The 25,971-nt window shown below is 33.6% G+C and overlaps 1 protein-coding gene across 1 annotated transcript; it reads right to left on the bottom strand.

Annotated features, from left to right (window-relative positions):
- Window positions 1–274: 274 nt before the first annotated feature.
- Window positions 275–24,154, bottom strand: LOC113857282. The gene is made up of 10 exons (XM_027489097.1): window positions 23,899–24,154; window positions 23,300–23,453; window positions 22,179–22,353; window positions 21,415–21,530; window positions 19,237–19,296; window positions 18,524–18,671; window positions 16,642–16,708; window positions 11,159–11,230; window positions 1,439–1,504; window positions 275–514 (listed from the first exon to the last, which is right to left on the bottom strand). The coding sequence occupies exons 1-10, from the start codon at window positions 24,109–24,111 to the stop codon at window positions 377–379; spliced, it is 1,209 nt and encodes a 402-aa protein (XP_027344898.1). The 5' UTR covers window positions 24,112–24,154; the 3' UTR covers window positions 275–376.
- Window positions 24,155–25,971: the final 1,817 nt, after the last annotated feature.

Below are 25,971 nucleotides of genomic sequence, written 5' to 3'. Positions count from 1 at the left end.
AATGTCATCACCACCATTTTCCTTGTCACTCTTTCTGGCAACCACCACCACAGCCTCCACTTCCAATTTAACCATCATCATCACCAAATGAAGTCAAAAGAAATGGTAAGTAATTTCGTTATTTTGTGGGGTTGTATTTTAAAATTTACTTTGAAATTTGAAAACTAAAAACCCAATTGCTTTGTGCAATTGTGATTGGTTTGTGTCAGGGCGAATCAACTCTGAAGGAACTAATTTCTAAGAATTAAAAAAGAAGTGGAGATTTTTAGCTAAAAAAAATAAACGAGACTAGACTTTATATTAACAAGTTGAATTAACAAATGATAACATCATATTTAGCCCCAAACCTAACAAAAATACATGACTCGAATCTATATCATTCCATCTCCTTGTCAGGTCCTATATACAAAGTGCAACATACAGAGATAACAATAAGTAAAACCCCAGCGAGGTGATCAAAAGACGGAGCCACGACTCTTGTCAAAGCAAGGCTGCAAAATTGAGCTAGCGCTGCCTGAAAAACAGAAAGGTGGGTCAGTATCAGTCCCCAGGACTGGTATGAAATTCCAATTCAAGTGCAAAAAGAAAAGAAATACAGCACAAAATTTAGTGACAAGTTACTTGATTAGTGACACTGGTGCATATAGGATATTTGACAGAAAATAGCCAATAAATCATCCAATAGTATTGAGGATGATGCTAAGACATTAATCATATCTTGTAAGATCACTATGATAGAGGAAAAAGCACTACATGCTCAAAACAAGTTTCATCATGTTTAACCAGGAAATGCCAAAAGGATACCAATGCATAAAATATATCGCGTCCACTGACAAAATCGAAGGAGGTCTTAGTAAGGATTAAGTTGACTAAAAACGTTGCTCCAAAACCAACACCTCGACATTTGTATACTGATATAGGCAATGTAAAATCCAGACGGACATCCAAGACATGCACAGAATCTAAAAGCAAAAATGATGGTTTCAACTTTCAACTTAAACTAAGTGTTGGTACCTAAGAAGAATAAAATTCCAAACAGACTTCTCTATAACCTTTGGGGCCGCCAGGGCCAAACTAAAACCTGTATACATCAATGGCACCAAAACAGTCTTATACATATTTCCATCCGACACTTTCCATGATCAGACTGAGTATAAAAAATGCAAAACATAGTGGTGCATATTTCTAGATGTCATTCATTTCTTGAAAAATCTTAATTTGACAATTGACATTTTATCTGGTGCCATGCATTTTAGTTCTCTTCCCGATTCCATTATAGGTACCAAGATAACAATCATGATTAATGACTGAAAATCAGGATAAGTGGATAATTAAGTGGCATGCTACATCCATGCTAATGTCAAAAAGCAAACTTTGCTGTTGATTTCCCAATTAGTTAGCATCTGAGACATATAGAAACTTAGTTGTTGAAGAATACCTCCAAGTACTGTATGTTGGCAACTTTACTAGTTCTCTCAAGTTGCAGTCCTCGTGCCAACAAGACCTGCAAAAGATTCATGCAAAATATCATAAAATAGTAAAGAGAATTGTGTTGCAGTTATATGAGAAATGTTACTAGATTGGAGAGAATATGAAGAATAAGGCAACTTCCAAGACAAGTGGAAGGAAATAAGAACAACGGCAAGAAGGAATAACATATCAATACAATAATAAACCGCTCTAATCTAACTCCACAACAGTACAACATAGCACTTTGAGTTAACCACTAGTTGAACACATAAAAGAAGCCAAAATGACTACTGTATCAGATAGACACACGGGCTCTAGTAGTGCTATTGCTGAGGGAGCTCAAGTTGATCAAGTTGTGGGTTATTCTCCAAGTGGGCCACCAAATAGGCCCAAGATTTGGATGAATAGTTAAATCTTGGTGATAGAAAGGGGTGCCAGGAGCTGCTTAGTAGAGGCATAAGATTAGTGTTACTAAGTCAGCAGTTGGTTAGAAATGCTATGGTTTTTAGCAAGGTAGGTAAGAGAGAACGAAGGGGCAAGAGATAGATAATGGGGAGTATGCAGAGCGCTTGGCTCTGGGGCCGTTGTGAGTCTTTTTTCCCTGCAAGAGCTGTTGGCTTCCGTTTTCAGTGGAATAAATAAAACTCATTTTCCAGAATAGTTCTTGTACCAATAATACTAGTACAGTAATACTTTACCTGATTATTAGTATAAATAGGAATTTTAATTGAAGGCATTGTTATACAATAGATCAATCATATTTTTAGGTGCTGCCAATCTGTCACCAAGGGTTTGTATAGGCTTTCCATTCTGTCAGCAGCATTTTGCAACAGCCTTGTCATTCTGTTAACATAGGCTGCACAACAGATTTTGTACTTTCAATTTTGAATATCCAGTGCACTTATGGCATAAAGAAATTTATCTTAACTATCAAACAAAGAAACAAAAAACTATTAGCCATCTTTTGCTATCTGTCTTCCCCAATCAAAATCCACAATTCTAACATAGTGTTAGAGCAGTACTACCCACTGTAACTAGTGTCCATGTTTCTGCAGAACTGGATGGAACTCTTTGTATAAGCTCCCTTTTGTTTCCCTTAACAGTATTTTGTGAGGATCCAATGGCAAGGTATGGGACTTGAGTCTCACATTGGAAGTATGAGATCCCAATGTAAGGTTTTATAAGGCCTTCAGCTCTACAATTACAACAATTAGCATTAGTGGTGTGGTTCTCCCAAGATTCTTATCGTTTGGTATTAAATCCTTCCACCATCTCTCTGCTACAAATGAGCAGTGCAAGTGGTGATGCCAACATTGCAATGTTTGCCAAGGACTAGTCAATGGGCCAGTGCACAGCCAACATCTATGGGCACTAGGGCAGCAGACTGGTGGGATGTTTAAGATTTAGGTTAGAAATAAGGCTAAAGAGCTCAATGCTACAGGTTTTAAACTTCGGTATACAGGAAAAGTCAAGGGAAAGAACATAGTATGCATAATTGTGAATAATACTTGGAAAAAAAACGTGATAGAAATTAAAAAATTGGAGATAGGATCATGTCTTTGAAGTTATTGGTTGCACAAGACACTATTAGTATTATTAGTACTTATGCTCCACAAGTTGGCTTGAAAGTCCTTCTGAAAGCAAAGTTTTGGGAGAATTTAAAGGGGTTGATCTAAGACATTCCACAAACCAAAAAGATTTTCGCAGGTGAAGACTTTATAATAAACATGTTGGTTATTAGACAAGACAATTTACAAGAGTTTATGGTGATTTTGATTTTTGAAGAGTTAAATGAAAAATGATGATTTATTCTTGATTTCTAAATGTCCTACAACTTTAACATTATGAACACTTGTTTTAAGAAAAGGGAAAAATAAACATCTTATCACTTTTCAGAGTGGAGTTTCAAGGTCACAAATCAATTTTTTCTTCGTAAGAAATCTAGACAAAAAAAATTGCAAGGATTGTAAATTGATGTAAGGTGAGAGGTTTACTACACAACATAGGGTCCAGGTCCTTCATGTTTGTTTTAAGACTGGTAAATAAACAATTCAACAAGTTATTGTTCCAAGAATTAAGTGATGACTACTTGAAGGTGAGAAATAGTTGGACTTTTAGAAGCAGCTAGTAGAAGTAGGTAGTTGGGTGACACAAGGTAGTACTAACATCATTTGGGACAAATGGCTATGAAGGTCGGGAAAGTTGACAAGAAAATTTTAAGTGAATTTAGAGATTTTGTACCAAAAGACAAGAAATCATGGTGGTGTAATGAAAATGTGTATGAATAGTTTAGAGAGAAGAGAATGTGTTCTAAAATTTTGCATACATTCGACAATGCTGAAAATTGGACAAGGTATCAAAATGTAAGAAATGAGACACGAAAAGCAATGAGTGAAACATGTTTTAAGGCTTTTGAAAGGTTTTATCAAGATCTTGAAACAAAGTATGGTAAAAGAAAGATATATAAGCTTGTCAAAACTAGAGAAAGAAAATTTAAAGATTCAAATGAAGTTAGATGTATTAAGGATGAAAAAGAAAAAATTTTAGTTTTGAATCAAGTCATCAAAGACAAATGAGAGAAATGTTTCTATTAACTTTTTAATAATGGAAAGGAGTAAATAGAAATATAGCAGAATTAGAAGTACAAGTGAATGATTTAAATTTAACATATTATCGTAGAATTCAAGTTTAAGTAAAAGAAGCTTTTAAGAGAATGGATAATGGTAAAGTGATTGATCCCAATAATATCTCTATAAAAGTTTGAAAAAATTTGAGAAAACAAGGACTTGAGTGGCTCACTAAGCTTTTTAATAAGATTTTGAAATCTAAGAGTATGTCAAATGAATGGAGGAAGAACATTTTGGTTCCCATGTACAAGAACAAGGGTAATATCCAAGTGCAAACAATAAATGGAATAAACTTAAGTCACACTATGAAGTTATGAGAAATGGTGATTAAACATAGAATATGAGAAGAAACTAAAATTGTAGGAAGATCTACAATAGCAGCTATATATTTTTTTATGAAGATGACATAAAAATATCACTACAAAGAAAAGGACTTACATATGATTTTTACAAGTCACATACAAAAGTTTATCCATAATTGCATGTTCTTTGCAGATGATATAGTGTTGGTTGAGAATTCAAAAGAAGAAGTTAATGTTAAACTTAGGTTATGAAGGGAGACTTTAGAATCTAAAGATTTTCACTTAAGTAGGAGTAAAACATACTATATGCATTGTAAGTTTATAAAAAAAAAAAAAAAGATGAGAATCATCCGATGAAAGTCAAAATTGAAGATGATATTATAAAAGTTTCCAAATTCAGGTATGAGAAAATTACTGAAGATATTACTCATAGAATACAAGTTTAGTGGTTGAAATCATAGTAGTCAATCTTGGATAGCTACAAAGAGCAGCTGACCCTAAAAATGTTATAGTAGGATAGCGGATAGCTGGATGACTGTTATTCCAAAGACAATCAAAACAAAGAAGGAAAATAGATCAAAGAGTATTCAATCATCAGAAAAAGTTTTAATGCAAATGGTCTTACTGAAAAATATCTCACTATCATCCGAAAAAGTTTACATCTCGTCAAAAATAGGTTGGGTTACACCAGAGATGAAAAAGACAACTGGAAAAATGTCTTTGCTTACATTAAAAATAAGTTGGGATTTGTTGGATATGAAGACGATTGGAACTTGATGAAAAATGGTGAATTGCACTAGAAAGTGACACTGGAGATGGAGGACAAAGCAAGAGAACTAGAGAACATAGATGGAGGTAGGGTTCTTGCTAAGATGGAGAAACATTCCAACTTTCAAAAATATAAAAGATGGGAGAAATCCCAAGACTGCCCCACTTAAAAGCATTCCAGCTTTCAGAAAGGGAGGGCAAACTTGCCCTTTTGCTCCTGTTTGACATATAAAAGGGGGTTGAAATCCTAAGATTACCCTCCTTAAAAAGTATTCCACATTTAAGAAAGGGAAGGCAAACATGCCCTTTTGCCATAGGATGAAATAGTGGCTGCGATTCGTGGCACGACAACAGCTCCATTGAAATGAGACGTGACAGCGATGGAATAGCGGCACCCAGTCACTCCACTCCATACCTCCACAATAGCAGCCACTATTGACTACTATGATTAAAATGAAGAAAGACATTAGGAGTTATTTGTGACTATAAAGTATCTATCAAACTGAAAGGAAAGTTTTACCATACTGCAATATGACCAGATATTTTATATGGTAGTGAATGTTAGGCCTTAAAAGAACAATACATGAAGAAAGTGAGAGACAGAAATAAAAATGTTAAGGTAGATGAGTAGTCACACAAGAAAGAACATGATAAGAAATGATAATATACAGGAGAATATTGAGTACCACCTACAGTGAAAAAGATGATTGAAATTTGTCTAAGCTAGGTCACATATAGAGAAAATCTTTGGAGGTACCAGTAAGGAGTGTCAATTGCATGACTTTTAGTTTGGTAAAGAATGGTCAAAAGAGACCCAAAGACAAATTTATTAAAAGAGATTTTTTCATTAAAAAAATTTTTGAATATTTGAATTTTGACCTAACTCAATGGATCCACTTAGCCAACCTTACCTAATGGGATATGGCTTGGTTGTTGTTGTTGTAGAAGATCACAGTTGTTTTGGTTAACAAAATACAAGAGTATTAAAAACTTGGGGCCACCCATTGCCTCCACCCTTGACATCAACCCTAGCCAACGTCCCTGCCCCACATATTGTCACATCACAAGGGTTCTATTGAACAACTTTGACCATTGACTGCTGACGTTGGGGATTGACCTCTGCCAGGTTTTTAGACCTTATAATGATTTTAGGCTTGTTTTTGCAGTTTATAGCTCTATTATCAATGGTGGATTGCGGGTTATGGAAAAAGTCAAAATGCTACCATAAAATTATGGCGGGATGCCATGACAAAAGCATGGTCAGCCATAATAAAATAATGTAAAATATATATATATATAATAAATGTTATCTACAAAAATATAGAAAAACACTGGAGGAAGGGGTTAAAACCAAAAAACTAACTACATATGTCAAAATCAAGAATCTAATTGATAGAAAATCATCAAATAATATCATATGCCTCCTAACAAGATCTCATAATAACATAATAGCCTAAGTCTCAAAGCACAAAAGTTAATACAAACAAAAGGCCATCAAGCCTCAAGTGAAACAAAGTGATTAAAAACAAGGAAAATGGAAAGACTAATTAAGGAATCTTGTTGGATTAATCTGATTAACTGCCCTTGAAGAATGTGAAGAAGCTTGTTGTTAGGTTATGTTAAGTAAAGCTTCTGGTCAAGCCAAGGCAACAGTATTTGAATAAAAAAAGGATGAAAAACAGAGAAGGAAAATGAAAGAGAAGGAAAGTTGAAACCAAAAAAATGGAGAGAGAGAGAGAGATTAGGGAAGAGAAATGTGGAGAAGGAAAAAGAAAAATAGAATGGAGGGTAAAATGAAAACAGCAACAAGATAACCTGCTCACTGGAAAATGAGGGTTGTTGGAGCTCATGGTCATTGGAAGTAGGGAAGGTGAGAGAAGGAGATAGGAGGTTGCTGTGAGAGAGAAAGACTTAGCTGAGACCTAATTCCTTTATGTTGGGTTAGTGTGAAACTAGGTCAAATCAGAAAACCTAATTTCTTTTTCTTTTTTTTTTTGGGGGGGGAGGGGGGAGATTCCCAAAATTTCACCATAGCCACCATAACCACTGTGATCGCCATGCAAATATTGGCTGCCATGGCCTGCCATTGCAAACCCACCATGAACAACCATATGTATGGCAGATTGTTAAGAATCCACCACAGTTTTCCGCCATGGTCGCCATTTGATAACACTGCTATAGCTTTGTTTGGATTGATTCATTAGTTGTGACTAAACATAAGTGCAATCTCTTCAATTAAAAGCTTGTCTATTTTTTGTATCACTTTAAATTTGAGTAAGTCTATATTAGGCCAAATTTTCTTTAAAAACACTCACTTAACCAAAAAAGTAAACAACAATCAGAAAAGAAAACAAATATCTATCATTACTTTGATAGCTCTAACATTTGATTATTTTATCCCCTACTAGAATTTCATTGCTATAACTTTTATTTGTAGTTAGGGTAATTTATCATTATCACTTTTGTGCTAGGTCTAAAGTCGATCCTTACATTTTACTTCTTGCAATTTTAACATTACAATTTGCTCCCTATGGAGTAATGATTGATAATTTGCATTTTGAATTGGATGGACTAAGAAATTTTTTGGATTCTTTGTTCACTTTGCTACCATGGAAAATTTTGACGGGCTATCAAGGCTACTTAGACACCTTTGAAACTAAATTTACTGAAATCCTTTCCTATATTAGGTACCAAATAAATGCCAACAACAATCAGCGAAGGAAAAGTGCTAATCTTGATCCAAACTATGAACAGTCTAATCAGCAAGGAAGTACAATCGTTGAAGTCCACATTGCCATCACAATGACGACTACTAAGTAACTAACTATGATGAAGTGTCAAATTATGAGCAGAATAACTGGAGAAGGAATACTAATTGCCATAATCAAACCCACTATCATGATAATGATCTAGAAGCCCTACAGAACTTCCAAGTTAGATCTGCCAAGCTACTTAGACCTTGATCATTTCTTAGATTGGCTTTTCCAGACTGAGGACTATTTTTCTTCCTATACTCATTCAACCCCTCTAAGGTTAAGTTAGTCACAACTAGGCTTAGAGAGTTAGCTCCGATAGAGAGTTGGGCCATTATGAAACAAAAATTGCAAGAAAATACTTCTTTACCTACCATAGGAGCCATCTTTTTGAGAAGCTCAACCTTACGTGTGATATTCAAGAGGAGGAATGGGCAAATGTTAACCATTTTGTTAACGGATTGTGAGATTCCATGAAGAGAAGTTGGCCTCTTACCCCTGTCTACCCACCATGAGACTTTTCATAAAGCTACGGGTTGAGCAATTTTCTCGAGCAACAGCTCCACAATGTTAGCACTTCATCTCACCCAAGCGCATATCCTCATCTCTCATAGTAATAGTGTGTCTTAGTCCTTCTAATCACCAACTGGTGGTCCCCTACCTCTAGGATCAATGATTGTGGTAAGACTCCTCTCAATTTGACTTGCCTAGCATCTGAGTGTTTCCATCATCTTGGGCAAGGACATAGGAAATATTAGTGTCCACACAAAGCTTGCCAATACTAAGGACCCATAGAAGGGTTACAGATAAGATGTTCCACATTGACTAGGAATAGAGTTAAAATACTCTTTATAAGAGTTAGGGTAGTCCTCTTCCTATGAGTTAGCTTTTGAGAATGAATTAGGTCTAAGTTTCTTAACATTTACGAACTAAGAGATTTTGAGGATGAGGTAGTGGTGTGATTTAATATATTTTTGAAAATGATGTTGATGATACTACTCCCATGGTAGTCAAAATCGAGATTTTACGTAGGATCGGAGAAGAGGTGAAAGATTGTAACTCGTAAGATCGTAACAAGGATCGTAAGATCCTAAAAAATTGTATGAATGCATATAAAATAGTATAAATATAAAAATGAAAGAAGCTAAACAAAGACAAATAAGGGAAGAGAACCACCTTTAACTCAAAATAGAAACAAGGACATGGTCATTAAAAACAGAGACAAAGAACAGAAGGAAAAGATGGATTAGGTAATGTATTCTAATGGAAAGACTCTTTTACCCTTAAAAAAACTTATAGCAAATCATTTTAAGGGCAAAAAGGGAAAGTCGACAATGGCTGCAAATACAGCTGCAATGGTTGCCACAACAAAATGCTCCGCTATAACAAGGTCGCTGGAGCAAATACAGTCATCGGAGGAAAAGCTATAGGGATCGCAAAGTAGAGGATCAGAGAAAAGGTTTTGGGATCACAGACAAAATCTTTTTCAAGGAAACTGAGTCACAGGTCATTGGGTTTGAAAACACAGGGGGATCGTCTGAGCACTGGTTTTACGTTCTTGCATGGTGATCCCACCCGATCTTGCTAAATCACGATCCTTGCACCAAGCTAGCACGGAGAGGGAGTTGGAGATCGTAAAATCATGCGATTTTACGTTTTGACACCCAATTTTGACTATCATGACTACTCCCCTTGCCTCATGCAAAACATCCAATCCAAGCCTGTACCACTAGATGATTGGAAACATACTACTAGCACTTCCTACTCCAATCTTCAAATGGGATGGATTCACTACAACCTGGTCACCGATGGTGGCAGCACCATGAATGTCATCTCTACCGTGGGCATTTCTAGATTAAGGATAAAACATGAGCACCATTAACTTTTTAAGGTAGCATGGGCTTATAAATGAGTTTAGATAAAGTTGGGTGCTGCCAAGTTCCACTCTCAATCAAGGCCAAGAGAACACATTGTTTCTGCTATCAGAGCAAAAATATCATATTGCTGCCCGCCCAACTTAACTCCAAGCAGTCAACCTACTCCAGAGGTGCAACAACAACAAAGTGAGTTGAAAAAGAACTTACATTTTCTACCACTACGGAGTTTGAGTTAGTGTGTTTGGAGTTTGATGCAGTATTAACAGTCATTCCTAGCTAGCAATAGAGTTCTCCAAAACCCTATTTCATGGGTCCTTTGAAGAATGTGATCAATTGATTGAGGACTTTAGGAATGTTATACCTAATGAGTTTCCTAAGGAATTGCCACCAATGAGGGACATTCAACATGCCATTGACTTAGTGTTGGCTGCCTCTTTAGTTAACATTTCCCAGTAGAGAATGAATCTGAAGAGCGTGAAGAGGTTAATAGGCAAGTTAAGGATCTTTTGAACTAGGGAATGATTCAGCCTTGTTAATAAGATTACAATATAGGTTCCCCATTCCTAGATTGGAGAATATGTTGGCCCAAACAGTAGACACCAGTTGGTTTTCCAAGATTGATTTACTCAATGGGTACCATCAGATATTTCATTATTATTTTGATTGGATTTTTATATTGCCCATCTTGGGATTAGGGTTTATGTGGCCTAAATATGCTCTCTTTAAATAGTTGATGGCTTTGAATCATAATTATTAATTAACATTTATTATCATTATCAGGCTGAGTTAGGGTAGAGAGTGCTTTAGGTTTTTATTCAGGAGAATGACTTGCCACATTAGCTAGGAATATGACTAGAATACTCCTTATCCTCTGGGTTTGAGGCCTTGGCTGGCTTTTGAGACTAAAATAGGTTTGGTTCATTTCTAAAAGTAGTTATAAAACAATCTTATCAAACCCTTTAAGTGCTACAATAAAATATGGCATGAAACTATGTGAGATATAAATTATTGTTTCACAAGTCACAAGAACAGAATAGAAGAGAAAACTTTTGGGAAGTGCTACAGATAGTAGAGTTTACTACAATGAGCAGAACCGTGTAGTAATTTAGAGCAAGATCAAAATCATTATATTAGTGTAGGCAGAAACAACATTATTATAAATGGCATGGTTTTATTCCACCTCTTTCTCTTATATGGCTAATGCTATAGAAACAAAGCTCATATATAGTCCTCATTTTATGTGTGGCATGAAAAGACCAATATTATTTAACATCACCAATTGTCTACACTATGACAATTTGTATTTATTACCTTTTTTTTAAAATAAAAGCAAACCATCATTAAACAGCTAAGAGTTTTACCTCAGCAAAGAAGGCCAGAATACTAAGTACAAGCATAAGTAAAATTGACTGGAATCCTGGTAGCACAAATTCCTGCACAAAGGAGATAAATTATTTATATGTACCAAAAAGTTTCCTATGTGAGATGGAATACAGTGAGTCAAATTATTTTATATTTACCAAAAACTTCCATATAAGTGAGATTCGATACAGTTGATCATTATTATTACTATCAATCTAGCATTTGGTAAAACGTGTAACATAATCACTCAAACAAACAAATATTTGATATCCAACTGGAACATAGCCTTGCAGGAAAAAGATTATTCATAAATCTATTAATGAAGGAACCTATTTTTCCCAATATGTTGAATGATGAACTCACAGAGAAAAGTAAATTTTCGATTTTAGGCAGTGGTGGTAAAGACTAAGTTGCTAGTAATCAAGGATTTATGAATTCAGCACAGGAATCTATTGAATGTATTATTATGGCAAACAAGTTTTGCACATAAAGCATGAAGAAGAATGATGTTGACTTTGATTAGGGCTTCAATTTGAATAGTATTTCATGTATATATATATGCTAATTTATGCTATTTTTGTTTATAAATATGTGATTAAATATATTTATGCATTTTAGTTGACTCTTACAATTTTTGTTGTGATCCATTGCTCCTACAATACAATACCCCCTTCCGTTCCAACGTTGAAACTCAATTTTGACAACCTTCTTATGGGCTGTCAGCAATCTGTTCTCCAGTCCTAACATGTTCTATGCATGAGTCTCAAGATATTTTCCCAAATGAAGTGGCAATTGGATTATGTGTATTTAGCTTTCATGTAAATGTGGGTCCAATGCATTGGGAAGGGCATTCCGGCTGTTCAGTCACAGCTGTGTAGTGAAGCTATCTTGAATCTGATATCATAAAGTAACTACAACAACAACAACAACCAAGCCTTATCTCACTAAGTGAGGTCAGCGACATGGATCACACGATACCATTGAGCTCAGTCAAAAACCAAATTTTCAGAAATCTGGTTGATCAAAAGGTTTCTTTTAATAACTTAGTCTAAGATTCTTTTGGATCTCCCTCAACCCCTCTTTATCAGACTAAAAGTCATGTAATTCACTTTTCTTACTAGCGCCACCTTAGATGATTTTTAGTCATCTATTCTACTTTAGATATTCCAATATTCTCTCGTATACTATCATTTTGTATTTTGTCCTTTCTCATGTGTCCACTCATCCACCTTAGCATTCTCATTTCTGTCACTCACTTTTTTCTCATGTTGTTCCTTTAAGGTCCAACATTCACTACTATAAAGGATAGATGATCAAATTGTGGTACGATAAAATTTTTCTTTCAGCTTGATAGGTACTTTATGGTCACAAATAACTCCCAATGCCGTTCTCCATTTTAACCACCCAGCATGTATTCTATGACTAACATCTTCATTAATTTCTCCATCATTTTGTATAATCAATACCAAGTACCTAAAACTAGGAACTTGTGGTATAATGTCATCTCCAAGTTTAACTTTCAACACATGATCCTCATCTTGTTTTTTGCTAAACCTACAATGCATGCACTCTACCTTACTTCTACTCAAGCAAAAATCCTTAGATTATAAAGTCTTCCTCCATAACTCAAGTTGCATTTGTGCTCAACTGATTTCACTCAATTAATTCAGTCAAACCTACTCAGCTGACAGGTGATTTAGCTTTTCTAGCACACCCAAAACCAAGGAAACAACCCCTAATAATTCGTAGTATGTTTGGGCCATTGCTAAATATTCACATTCTGCACTTGACCAAGCTACTTGTTTTGCTTCTTGATCTACCAAGAAATCAATTATCCTCCAAGGAAATATTAGGTCCCAAATGAATAAAGTTTATAGTAGGAGTTAGAAGGCCAAAATAGAAAGGCCTAATTCTGTTATTGAAAGGGAAATTAATTGACCAAGTAAGAGCTAGTTACAAAACTAAGAAGGAAATAAATAGGGAGGATTCTTTTAGAACTTTATAGTTTTGGTAGTAGAGGAGTGTTTGGAGAATCAAGGCTCATGAACTCCTGAGTTTGTTCCATACTGTTGTTTCTCCTTCCTGTCACACAAGACTCACTCCAAGAAAACATGAGTGAACTTCTATTTCTTTGTAGCACTTCCTTTTCTAAATTGTATATTCTTGCTATACCAGCATCTTACAACTGGTATTAGAGCTCCCTTTCCAGGGAGTTCTACATGTTCAGTACATGATAGGAGGCATGCCTGGACTGACTTGAACACAACTTGAAGTTGTTGGCAAAGCAAGCCCAAGAAGATTGGTTACAAGAACAGGACAGGGATGCATTCGAAAGATGGGTTAAACAGCAAGAGGAGGACAAGAGAACAAATGAGGAAGGATTAGAAGCTGCATGTAAGTCTCATGAAAGGAATGGACAACATGATATGGAAGTTGTTGCAGAAGCTCGCCGAGATGAGCCTTTGGAATAGGTTGAGCAAAAAAGATAGGCAACAAAGAGGAGGCGGCAAAGCATTGCGAATGTGCTATTGGAATGGTTCTCATCTTGAGCCCAAAGTGGATGCAAACCTTGGAGATGATAGATGGTGTAGACTTGAAACTGCTGTTTTTCTGGTGATGAAGCATATGATTGCATTATTCATGTGAAGAGATATTTCCAACATAAGGAAGTCTTGGAGAATGAGAACTTGCAGGTTGTGATGGAAGCAGTGGAGGGAAAGGAACTTTAGGACTCACAGGTAGGAGTTTTGTAACTATTAAGATGTCTCATGTTGGCTAAGAATAGAGCCGAAGTACTCTTTATAAGGGCTTGGATAGTCCTCTAAGAGCTAGCTTTTGGAAGTGAGTGAGGTAAAAGTTTCTTAATATGGTATTAGAGTCTATCCAGTCTGAATGTTGGGCTGGCTGTAAGAAGGGGGGGGAGTGTGCTAAGATGTCCCACATTAGCTAGGAATATAACCAGAGTACTCTTTATAAGGGCTTGAATAGTCCTCCTCCTAAGAGCTAGCTTTTGGAAGTGAGTTAAGCCCAAGTTTCCTAGTAGTAACTTAAACGAGAGGATTTTGAGACAGCTATTTTTAGAAGGTTCAGCAGCAATGATACATAATCACTTTGAAGTGTTGCTAGGATTGAAAGCAAAGAAATTTGGTGGGAGAGTATAGGGAGCAATTAGAGCTTGAGAGGTATACACTAAATATATATCAAAGAACAATATCTCTTTTGTCAAACAACTAAGGAAGAACAAAGTATGAACCAGATAGTAAAAATGAAATGCCCTAACTGTCAAGAATGAAGATTTTATTTTATCATATAAAAAAAATTTCAAGAGATAATTTTTTTTTTTTTAAATTGAGAAGTAAATTACAGAATTGTTTCAATCAACAATTAAATTGATATGATGTGTTAAAGTCAAATTTATGACCTAGAAATTTATTGATTGTTAAGTGTACAACTTGTGTTACTTATTTCAGTTAGTAAAATTAGTAATTTCTGTTATTAGCTGTTCCTGTTTGTTATTTCTGAGTTGTTTCAAATGCAAGTTTCAGTTAGTTAGTTATGAGTCAGTTATATCTTTTATTACTTTTCTGTTAGATGTCAATGATTGCTGTGCTTAACACTCCATATAAGAGAGTCTGATTTCGGCATTCAGAGGGTTATCAACAATATCAAATTCATTTCAGTTCTTTTCGGTTTCTATTTCTCTCTCTCTAAGATACTTAAACCTTGATATAAAAAGTTTTGATATTAAGAGGTAAATATATGATATACACAAGAAGTCATGCACATTAAGAGAGTAAGTTACAAAAAGAAATCCTTAAGCCTGGGCAACGGAAACTGGAATTTATAAAAGATAGAAGAATAAATCTCTTTATAAACAAGAGTTTAACGACACATAAAGTGGGTAATGGCCTTTGCATTTGTTTTACTTTTATGCAATGAATTTTAGCTTAGTCTTCCCCATTTGGCACTTTCTAATGCTTCTGTACTTCTTTACAATAACACCATGCTTCTTTTGATAATTTAAAGAATTTTTCTAACAACGAGCTCATTTGTCATTACTTCATATGCATCAGGATATATTTTGACAATATTTTTCCCAATCCCTTCTCGAATCTTGAGATAGGCACAAATTTCCAATTGCCCATTTTGCAAATCAAAGGTTTCTAAGGTCAGAGCTGCTCCTCAAAAGACTTGACAAATTATTGGAAGTTTTGAAAGTACCTAAAATCTGTGCTGATGATGTAAAATACTGAAGAAAAATAATCAAAAGATTTTGTATTGTTCTATTGCTGAAACCATTCAGAATGATTTCTAAACTCCCGATAAGTCCATAACAATTCAGGGAACATTAACCTAGGCCCAGTTTGGGTAAACTTTACAGTAAATACTTATAGGAGAAGAAAATAAGAAAACAAAATAAATCAAAATTATCCCAAAAGTTAAACTCAAGTTATACACCTCAGCTTTAGGAAAAGTTAAATGAAAGAGCTTCAGAAAAAGGTGAGGCACATAAGTTGATTTTAACAGACGAGAGAAGTTTAAATCATTTTACCTCTTTACTTCTCTTTTATAAGAACTTATTAATAAGTTTATCCAAATTGAGCCTTATTCAATTAATGAACGTTAATAGAAAATACAAGGACACTATTTTGCAAATGTAAATAAACTGACCAGTACCATCAGAAATAATCCAAATGAACAACTCTAGCCGATATAGAGGATTAATTATCATTTATCGTTTTTTTCTAAGTCCAAGGGCACATGTTAAGAAGTTAAGATTAGAAATTTTTGTTGAAAAAAAGAATATTCATTATCTCAAAATCATAAAACACATTCAATCCATCCTTTTTATAGTAATTCAAAACTTTTAATAAGGTGTAATTAATATTTCTTAACATGTGCCCAGGCACACACTAGAAAAACTGATTATTTATTAAGGTTATAGTGAATAATATTCTTGAAAATTTTATAGGTAGAAACCAGCAACAACAATAATAATAATTACAAATATTTAAGCAGCTTCTCAATAAATTTTCTAAACTTTTTGGTGTAGATTGAATTATCTTATTTTAGGATTTGCATTTTTAATTGGGGTTTTTAATACAGGATTATTCTAGATTGTGTTATCTTTAGTAATTTGGGATTATCTTACATTTTGTTATTTTTAGTAAATTAGAATTATCTTAGATTTTGTTATTTTAGTAATGTGAGACAATTTTAGATTTTGTCCTGATAGCAATTTAGAATTATTTTAGATTTTATTATTATTTTAAATTTGTTATAGGATTTTATATGGCTAAAAATAGGCTCCCTCTGTAAATAGTTGATGGGTTTTGAATAATAGTTAACTTCTATTCTTATTTTTTGTAAGTCAGGAAGTACTCGCCCTAGAACTGTACCTTTGGGGCTACAGTTCTGCATCACTTTTGTGTTTCTTTCATACATTGATTGAAAAAGTTACTTAATTGAAGCATGAACTAACCTCAAAGATATAAGTACATATACCCATCACAGGGCTAGCCAGTAAGCCAAATGAAAAGACAGTCAACCTGCAACAAAACAGAAATTCATATAATTAAGAGATACATTGACTCTCTAAAATACACTGCCAAAAATACGTTTGGATAATTTTGCTACTTTTCACATTTCTGCTCTAAGTTCTATGACTGTTTGGGTCTTTAAAAGTCAAGTCATCGTAATCATTTTACAAAACACAGCACACTGCCATTCTGTATCTTAGTTACAACCAATAGCTCTCATATATCTACTACTGTGATACAAATCCATTATATGCAATCTCAATTCATATTTGACCTATATGTATAATTTGTGAATTCTAAATCTTAAACTAGAGCACTTTTAGGAGCTTTCTCAAACAAGAGCACTTTTAAGAGTTAATTCTCATTTTCGTCATTCCAAGCTTTTTTCTTCAACAGTAAGCATTTATTTTTCAATTTAATATTAATTTAAAATTTGAAATTTTCATAATTTATTTTATAATTAAAAAAATTATCTTTATTTAACTTTATTTAATAAAATAAAACATTTATTATTATTAACATTTACTCTTTAAAATAGTCATGCAATATTTTTTTATTTATTTAAAAATTATTTTAATTTAATAACACTTGTGCAGTGTATAGGAATTTTACTAGTTAATAAAATGAAGCACCTAAAAAGTCAGGAACATATGACAATAAAATGTCAACTAAAAGAATTGTGAATGTTCAGATTAGAATCCGTCTTAAAAAGATAAAGCCAATTCTTTTATATAACAATACCTCAAGTAATATTTTTTGCTCCAAGAACATGTCTGCAGTATATTATTAAGTAACAATTCTATATTTGGGTAGACAATTTTATAATACTTTTTTCAACTTAAAAGTTAAAATATGTTGTGCTCACATAGAAATGAACTCCATTCTTCTTTCATATTCAGTCACTGTCATCTTTCAATACAATGAAAAAATATGTACAATAACAAGAAAGAAACTAACGAGTGGAAGGATAGCACACATAGCATGTATATTGATCCTATAATATCCAAGTGCCAATTGGACTAGTTACAAGGGCAAGGACTAAAGGTTCAAGGAGATACTTAGTGGGCTAATTCAAGGCATTTGGCAAGAAGCATGTCTGTGGAGGCCCAAAGAAGATCAGCCATGCACGTAATAAGACTGGTGAACCATTTCATGTTGTGAAATAACAATTTAGGGAATCCAGCCAACTAATTGGCGTGATTGGAGTACATTAAGTTTTCCTTGTGGTTAAGGCACAATTCAAATCTAATTAGGATTTGGTTATAATTTTAGTTTCTTGTTACTTAGAGATCACAAATTTTATGTATATTCCTTATCATTGAAGTTTTAAAAAAATCAGAAATTCCAAGAAAATAGAATCTTTAACACTATAAAAATAATATATAGGAGGGCTATATACAGAAGAAAGATGATAAAGACTAACGAAAGCATATCTAACACAGAAATATTCCATCCATTTGTCCTCCCAAAAGTCAATATAAGGACCATTAGCTACCTTTAATGAAAGCAAAATCTTTAAAGGATAAAAATGTGATATATTTCGATGAACTAAATGACAAGCCTGGACTGCTGTGCAGGCATCATACCCACGTACTTTGATATAAGCACCATACTACCAATAAATAGATTGTAAAGGGAATGGGTTCTAAAACAAAAGGACAGGGAAATACTAGGTAGACTTGTATATTCTACCTTATATTCTAACAAACAAGTATAAACCAAATCAAAATAAACAGGTATGAAGAAAACTGAGGTGCAAACATCCAGGAAAGTAACATTTTTTATCAATGAGAAAATCCAAGAGGAAATAAAATATATTCTTACAGTGGCTGATCTGAAGCCTTAGCTCCAGCCCTTATAAGGCAGTAACTAGTTCCACCAAGTATTGATGAAAAGATGCCGAATAGGATAGCAAATATATGACCTGTCTTAGCATATGCATTACTTGCTTCCTTAGCTTTGACTAACTGTCCTGGAAAATGGAAATTCTGAAATTAGGAAGAGTAATTAAAAGTATACCAATTATTCTTCCTGAACCAAGATGATGCAGGCTATAAATCCTCAGTCAGAAATGAGTAAAAATATCACAAGACCTCCTGTAACTAACAAGATGAAGTCCTGTTGGCCGTTTTCTTCTTTTTTATATGCATTATTTATTCTAAATTATGAGTAAACCTATTATAGTTAAAGGGAATATACCAGGAAAATTATGTAAATTAGCACATTTGCCTTGCATTGTACATTTATTATCAAATTAAAATAAAATTCTAAAATATTTTTAAATTTAAAACAAATAAATATTTCTATTAATAATAAATATCTTATTATGTTAAATAAGACAATATTAAAGAGATCAAATCTTTAAATTATAAAAAAAATTAAATTAAGAATGAATTAAAAATATGGAAAAAAAAAAACTAACAACTATAAACACTCTCATCTAAGTTGAGCTCCTAAAAACACTCAAGTATAAGAATTTGGAGTCAAATTATATAGAGGTACATGAAAAAAGAATAAAAAATGGAAACTACTGTTACCTTGTGTAGCAAGCATTTCTCGAAAGAAGAACAGTACACCAAAGAAACTACAAGCAAGACCTGAACAATAGGGAGCATTAAATAATTAATCTGTAAATACAGTTGATGATGAATCCATACTTTTATAATCATATGTCTTCTTGTACAAGTAATATGGAATTTAGGGTCTGTGACTTTGGAATTGTGATATAATTATTAAGAATTCTCTCATTAGTTTTTTCTTGTTTGAGACTTAAAATATCTTTATCACTAGTTGGCTTAGGATTTTATTTCCTAATGTAGGTTAGCTTTGCTTGAGTTTATAGATCAGCTTTCTTATCTAAGTAGAATGAGGTTTAATTGGGTGCCCTACATAAGGTATAGTATGCCTCTATGCCTACAGCTCCATTGTCAATTTGTCACTAGAACCATCCATAATAATTTTGAGCTTGTCATGTTTGCTGTCATGTTCTACATCATCCTGTATGCCACAATGGCTTGTATAAACAAAAAGATGACACCATTTATAAGATCTTAAATGGTAGTTACAATTAATAGAATAAAGTTAACAGTTCACTAACTGCTTCGGCTTCTAAACAGGATATAACTGCACAGAATTTAAGCAATATAAATGTCATTCATAATGTAGACAAGTAATTGAGTAAAAAATCATAATTTAAATTTTCTCCTAATTTAATTTTGAAATACAGGTGTTAGGATCTAATAGCAAGAGCTATAAGGGTCCCACATACAAAGTACGAGATTCTAGTGTTAGGCATATTAGGCCCTAGCATAGTGCAGCTGACTCCAAAACTGCTATAACGAGATAGCGGGTAGCAGGATGACCACTATTGGGAAGCTTTAAGATACATCTTAAATAGATTATTCTATACATGTATAAGCTGAAAAAAAATATTCAAATTAAAGACATATTCATAATTAATGATCAAAAGTATTTGAAAAAATATACATGCCAATAACAGCAAAATAAAGGAACCAAACAAGAAGAAATTGATACAGAGGCAAGGCTTTGTCAGGTTCCCTGTGGCTGATTGGAGGTCACCATTGCAGTATTAGACTTTTGGAGAGTTCAAGAACAGACAGATAGCAAAGAGAATGGGTAGGCCAATTGATAGATGGGATCTTTGCCAAATAACAAAGGATATACATAATCTCACCGGAGATGGCGAAAGTGACAACCTGGCCGGAAACGTTGTGCAACACCAGATTCTGGCCAGAATATGTCATGTGTTACTGTGAATCTTGTCAGACTGAGCAGGAAGCGCTGAAGATGATGATTGAGAGCGGAGAGTAACTAGGGTTCACTTTCTTTTTAGGCACACAAGAAGACCATGCTTGGCTCCCAGAACATCTAAATATGTACATGCGGGTGAAATTCCTCCCCAAAACAGGCAAAGCAGGCTTTATTCAGGCAAAGAGGATAGCAGCTAGGTCACGATTTTGCACAAAAGACCCGTTAATCACACCACACTGCCCACGAACTCAAGGTTGGACACTATGGGCATTCAGGGAGTGCTGGTGCTGCCATTGCACACAATTAACAACTATGGGCTTTAAACTCTCCAACTAATAAGAACTAGGAGCAACACTGTTTAAAGATGACCGGAATTTGGCCAAAAAAGGACATCAGGCACTGTTGCCCCCTTTAAAAGCCTTCAAATGTTAAGAAAACAAGGGTAAATTTGACATTTCTGTCATGCATCAACTAGCAGCAGCAATTTTCTGCAATTTTGGCCACAATTTATGCTGCACCAGCTGCTACACAAAATCGCAACGCTATGCACTGTGTTGCGGCGGGGAGCCACTCTGCTCTACTCCACCGCAATAGCGCCGCTATCATGGGTTATTGACTACCATGGTTGAAATATTGAGAAGGTTATAGAGATATCCCAGCAGATATTATATAAATGTGATTGAATTGATTTTATTCCTATTTATCTCAGATTTGATCTGCATTGATGTATATTTAGGAGGTTTGCTGTATATTATCTAATTAGGGTGATATCATTAGATTTAGTTTCATTCTTTCCTCTCTTTGATTTCTCCTTGTGTCAATATATTTGTGTACCCTCTGTACAATTTGAATCCATCAGAAATACATACATATTTCAGTCCCTTTGTGTAGTCTCAACTGTTCTTATCAAAGGTCAGTTTAAGAATAGAACTATTAAACCTTACCTGCAATATCAGCAATTTTTAATTTCTCACGCAAAAAAACCCTTGCCATAATTGAAGCCATAATAGGAGTTGTTGAATTCAATACAATAGCATAAGAGAAAGGCAACCTCTGAAAGCTGAAAAGGAACAGATTTTTTATTACAGTAGGTTTTTATAGTAGGTGTGCTATTCATGAAAACCTCAAGAAGCAAAATAATTCCAATGAACATAGAGAAAAATGAAAAAAAAAAGGCTAAAAAATGATGAAAGGAGTTGCATGTAAACTCATTTTGTTGATGCAAAAATTGGTGATGTCAAATTACAAAACAAGGTTAACTGAACTTAATGTGAAGAATATTGTATGCAAAAGAACACTAGTTGTCAGCATGGAGTTTCATATTTTAGGAGACAGAAAGATAATAAAGTATTACATTGATTTGTCTTTACATAGTTATTATTTACATGACAAGAATATGCAATACAAATCCCTATGCTCAAACCTTTATTGAATATCATACTAGCAAGTAGTGCAATCACTGTGCAAACCCAAAAGCTTCATAAACTATATTCTGTGTGAATAATTATCAATGTTAAAGATCACTATATTATCCAATATCCAATAATATTCTAAAAGTAAGATAAAATATTATAAAATAATGACATTTCACAAAAATAGAAAGATAAAGAATGAACAAGAAATGTCCAATAAAGAAAATATCATACCAAAATCACAAATGAAATGCTGAAAAAGATTAATGTTGAGAGGGAAAAAAGTGATTACTTACCAATATACAAAACTAGACATCGATATACAACCTGTAAGGGCCCTTAAAAGTAAAATGATTCTAACATGGGATGTTCCAAATAGTGGCTGTTCACTCCTTCTCAACCACAAATATGACAGTATCAAGATAATTGCACATCTTGTAAAAGCAGTCTCAAACAAAGGAATTGCCTGAACTGCCAAATCAAAATTGTTATTGCAAAAATTAAAATGAGCAACAACTATAACATAAAAAGAACAGAAGATAATTGTAGATCTTGAAAAAATAATCTTAAATGCAACTGAGTAGCCAAATAAGAAAAAGATAATAAAAGATTGATAGAATTGGAAGGTAAAACTATCATAGATAGTTTGTCAAAATTTTTAAGATGCAAAACTATTTACTGTAACGAGAGAGTTTTTGTGTTTGCATCCATTGTCTCCTTGACTATCCATATATTATACATACAAGAAAAGCACAAAGGAATAGAGAGAGTAATCTCCCAAAAAATGACTCAAAAGCTGTGTTTAAGGACTGATGTATGAACAATTTAGCTCAAAAAACAGTAGAAGGTTTTAATAAAATATTTGGCAAAAAAATCCAGTAGTTGTTTACAGGGTTTGAAATTGCAGGCAGCATCACATGATGTGGCTGCAACATCTCATCTGTAACTGTATCAGATTCTGATAGCAGATTGCATTGTTTGTAATTGACCGCAACAGTCTACAATAGGTACAACACAACAGTGACCACAACCACGATTTAAGACCATGGACATGGATCCATGCAGGGGGATTGGAGTAGTTTGAGGGAGATCTTAGGAAAAATAATTTATGACCACCATGCAGTGAAAACCAATGTTTGACATATATAGGATTTGTCAGACGAATATCAATACTGAAGAAAATGGAACGGAAAGGGGGGAAAATTTACAAGTTTACCTTCTCCCTCTCACTACCCAGAAAAAAATGATGAAAACAAGCTCAACATCATGGAAGTTGAATTCATAACATTTAACTCCTATCAGAATTACTAGCTAGTTGCAACTAAATTCGTTTTTCACTTGTTGTTTCCTTTATTCTGCAAATGCATAATGTGCAAGTAAAGAACACGGCATACTATGCAGATCAGCAGAACATTACCAGAAAAAATATTGGTCAGAACTCCCATTACAAAGTAAATGGTAGATGAGAGCGCCATACAAAGTAAACCAGAGTATCTGGACCCATTCCATACCCACAATGCAAACTGAATTAAAGGAGATGTCTCCGACTCAAGTAATCTGGTCACTTCATCCTGCAGCCACACACAAGTTACAGAATTAACTCTGCTTCATCAGCTTCCCTTTGCTTAAATTATCTTTTTTCTTTGACAGAAACACAAAAACCATCTTTTTTTCAATCTATAATTACAGACCATCATGAGAATCTGACGTAAACAGAAGTCATTTCAAAGCATTTGCTGTTTGATCCAGGTGTCTCACATATAATCCATCCACAGGTGACTAACTAAGGCAAACTTAGCTTGAGTTTGAGTTCTACCAAAGATTTCCGATTAACAGAAAATTCTAAATAGAGCAACACACCCATAGACAGAAATTTATAGTGTATATACATTTATAATCTTTAAACATATTCATAAAGGGTAAAATGTTATCATATAAAGAGCTGACCACAAACCGTGTCTTCATGTATACATTTCCTATGAAAAAGAGAAAGAGAAAGAGAAGAAAGAGAAGTACTCTGGGTTTTCTGCGAGGGTAAGAAGCCGTGAAGATGTTGATCTTGGGTCTCTCGGAATGGGAGAGGAGAGGGGCAATTTGGTCTTTATCATCAGAATCGGTATCGGCGTCGGCATCGGTAACAGCAGAAGAAGGTGCTGATGCATCGCACACAATGAGCTCAACCACGTGATCTGATGAAGCCTCGTTAGATTCAGAGGGTGGCGTTCCCATAGTGGCCTTTCGCACTCTCAAACGTAACAAACTCAAATCATTAAATTTTGGTGAATGAACGAAGAACAACAAAAAGAAGAAGAACTTGAAAGCGACTATGAAACGGTCAAGAGAGACCAAACAAAGGAGTGCTGTTAGCCCTCCCACCGTGCAACGCACGCCCTTATTACTTTTTACTATATTATATATTTTTATCTTACTTGTTTGAGTTTTTTCCCGTAAAATAACAAAAAAAAATAAAAAAATCTTCTGCCAATTTTTTTTTACACGAATAGACCTGTTTCTTTTTGCTATTAAGATGAATCTTGATATATTAGATAGTTTTTGGTTTTTTTTTTAATAAATAAATATTATTATTTAAATTATATTTATATATTATTATTTTGTTAAAACAAATATTTATAATATATTATTTTAATAAATATTTTATTAATTATATATAATAAAATAATTTTTATTATTTAAATTTTGTTTTTATTTTTATATTATTTAAAAATAAATAAAAATAGTAATAATATTAATTTTAAATGTTTATTAAAATTTATTTGATATATTTAAGATAATAAATAATATTATTATTTTTTATTATATTATTTAAGATAAATTTATTTTTTGAAAATGATATGAATATTATATTCTAAAATTATATTTTTGGTTATTTAATATTATATATTTATAAAATAAATAAAGTATTAAATAATAACCAGTTTATTTATTTATTATGATATATTAATATTTATTAAAATTTATACATAATTATTTATTTAAAAAATGTTATTAATATTAATAAATATAATTAAATAATATTATGTAGATATATTATATATATAATTATATATTGAATATAAATTACAAATACTAAAAATTTAAAAGATGCAATAACATTCATAAAATTAAAAATGACATTAAGAAAATTTTAAAATAATAACAACATAAATCAATGACAGGAACTAGAAGCTTGACCGATGTTTGGACATGTCTTCCTTGTGTGACCAAGGGTATGACAATAAGAACAATTTTTTGCCCGACTTTGTTGTTCTCTAATGTCCATCTCTGTTCTTATCTTACTGGACCTGGGTCGACCCTTTGAAGTTCTTTTTAGTTCTAGATTTGGACACAAAGTTGGGCCCGTGTAAGTTGGCCAATAGTCTTCATGTCTGAGTTCTCCAAATTGACTTTCGTATGCCCTAGAAACTTGTTGTAAGGTATACACAGGAAATATGTAGATGTCAAAGTTGTGGTATGTGTGTAAGCATGAAGCAATTACATGCGAGCATGGGATGTGAACTTTTTGAAACTTGTCACAATCACACCACATTTCATCTAACCGTATTGTAAATCTTCCTACAAGTCGAATTTCTGTCGGATGTTGCGTTTCTTCGATTAAAAATCTAGTGTTTGTTCTGTCAAAGGTGATGACTTTATGAGTGTTCGCCTTTGACTGTGCATCTTGAATTGCTTTAGTTGCAACCTCCGAGTACATATGTCCAGCATTAATCATTGCATCTACTTCCTTGCTTCTGTCAATAAAGAACTTATCGCAATGGGTGTATGTTGCCATGATCATGGAGCAAATTGGTAAGTTTCTGGTTTTCTTTAAGACCGAATTGATTGACTCTGCTAGGTTTGTTGTCATGTGTCCCCATCGTCGTCCGTTGTCCCATGTCAGTGTCCATTTTTTCTTGGGATGTTGTCCAACCATTGTGCAGCTTCAGGATTATTATCTTTTACTATGTTGTAATAGTAAAAGAATCTCGGTTCAGTCATCCCATATGCTGGAAACAAGATTACAAATTAAATTAATATAACTAGCTAAGCAATTGTATAAAATATTAATGATAATATAGACTATGTAAAAAA

This window comes from Abrus precatorius, unplaced genomic scaffold (assembly GCF_003935025.1).
Source record: "Abrus precatorius isolate BTA unplaced genomic scaffold, Abrus_2018 Scaffold1, whole genome shotgun sequence".
NCBI classification, from domain to species: domain Eukaryota; kingdom Viridiplantae; phylum Streptophyta; class Magnoliopsida; order Fabales; family Fabaceae; genus Abrus; species Abrus precatorius.
This window is presented reverse-complemented; position numbering and strand designations above follow the sequence as displayed.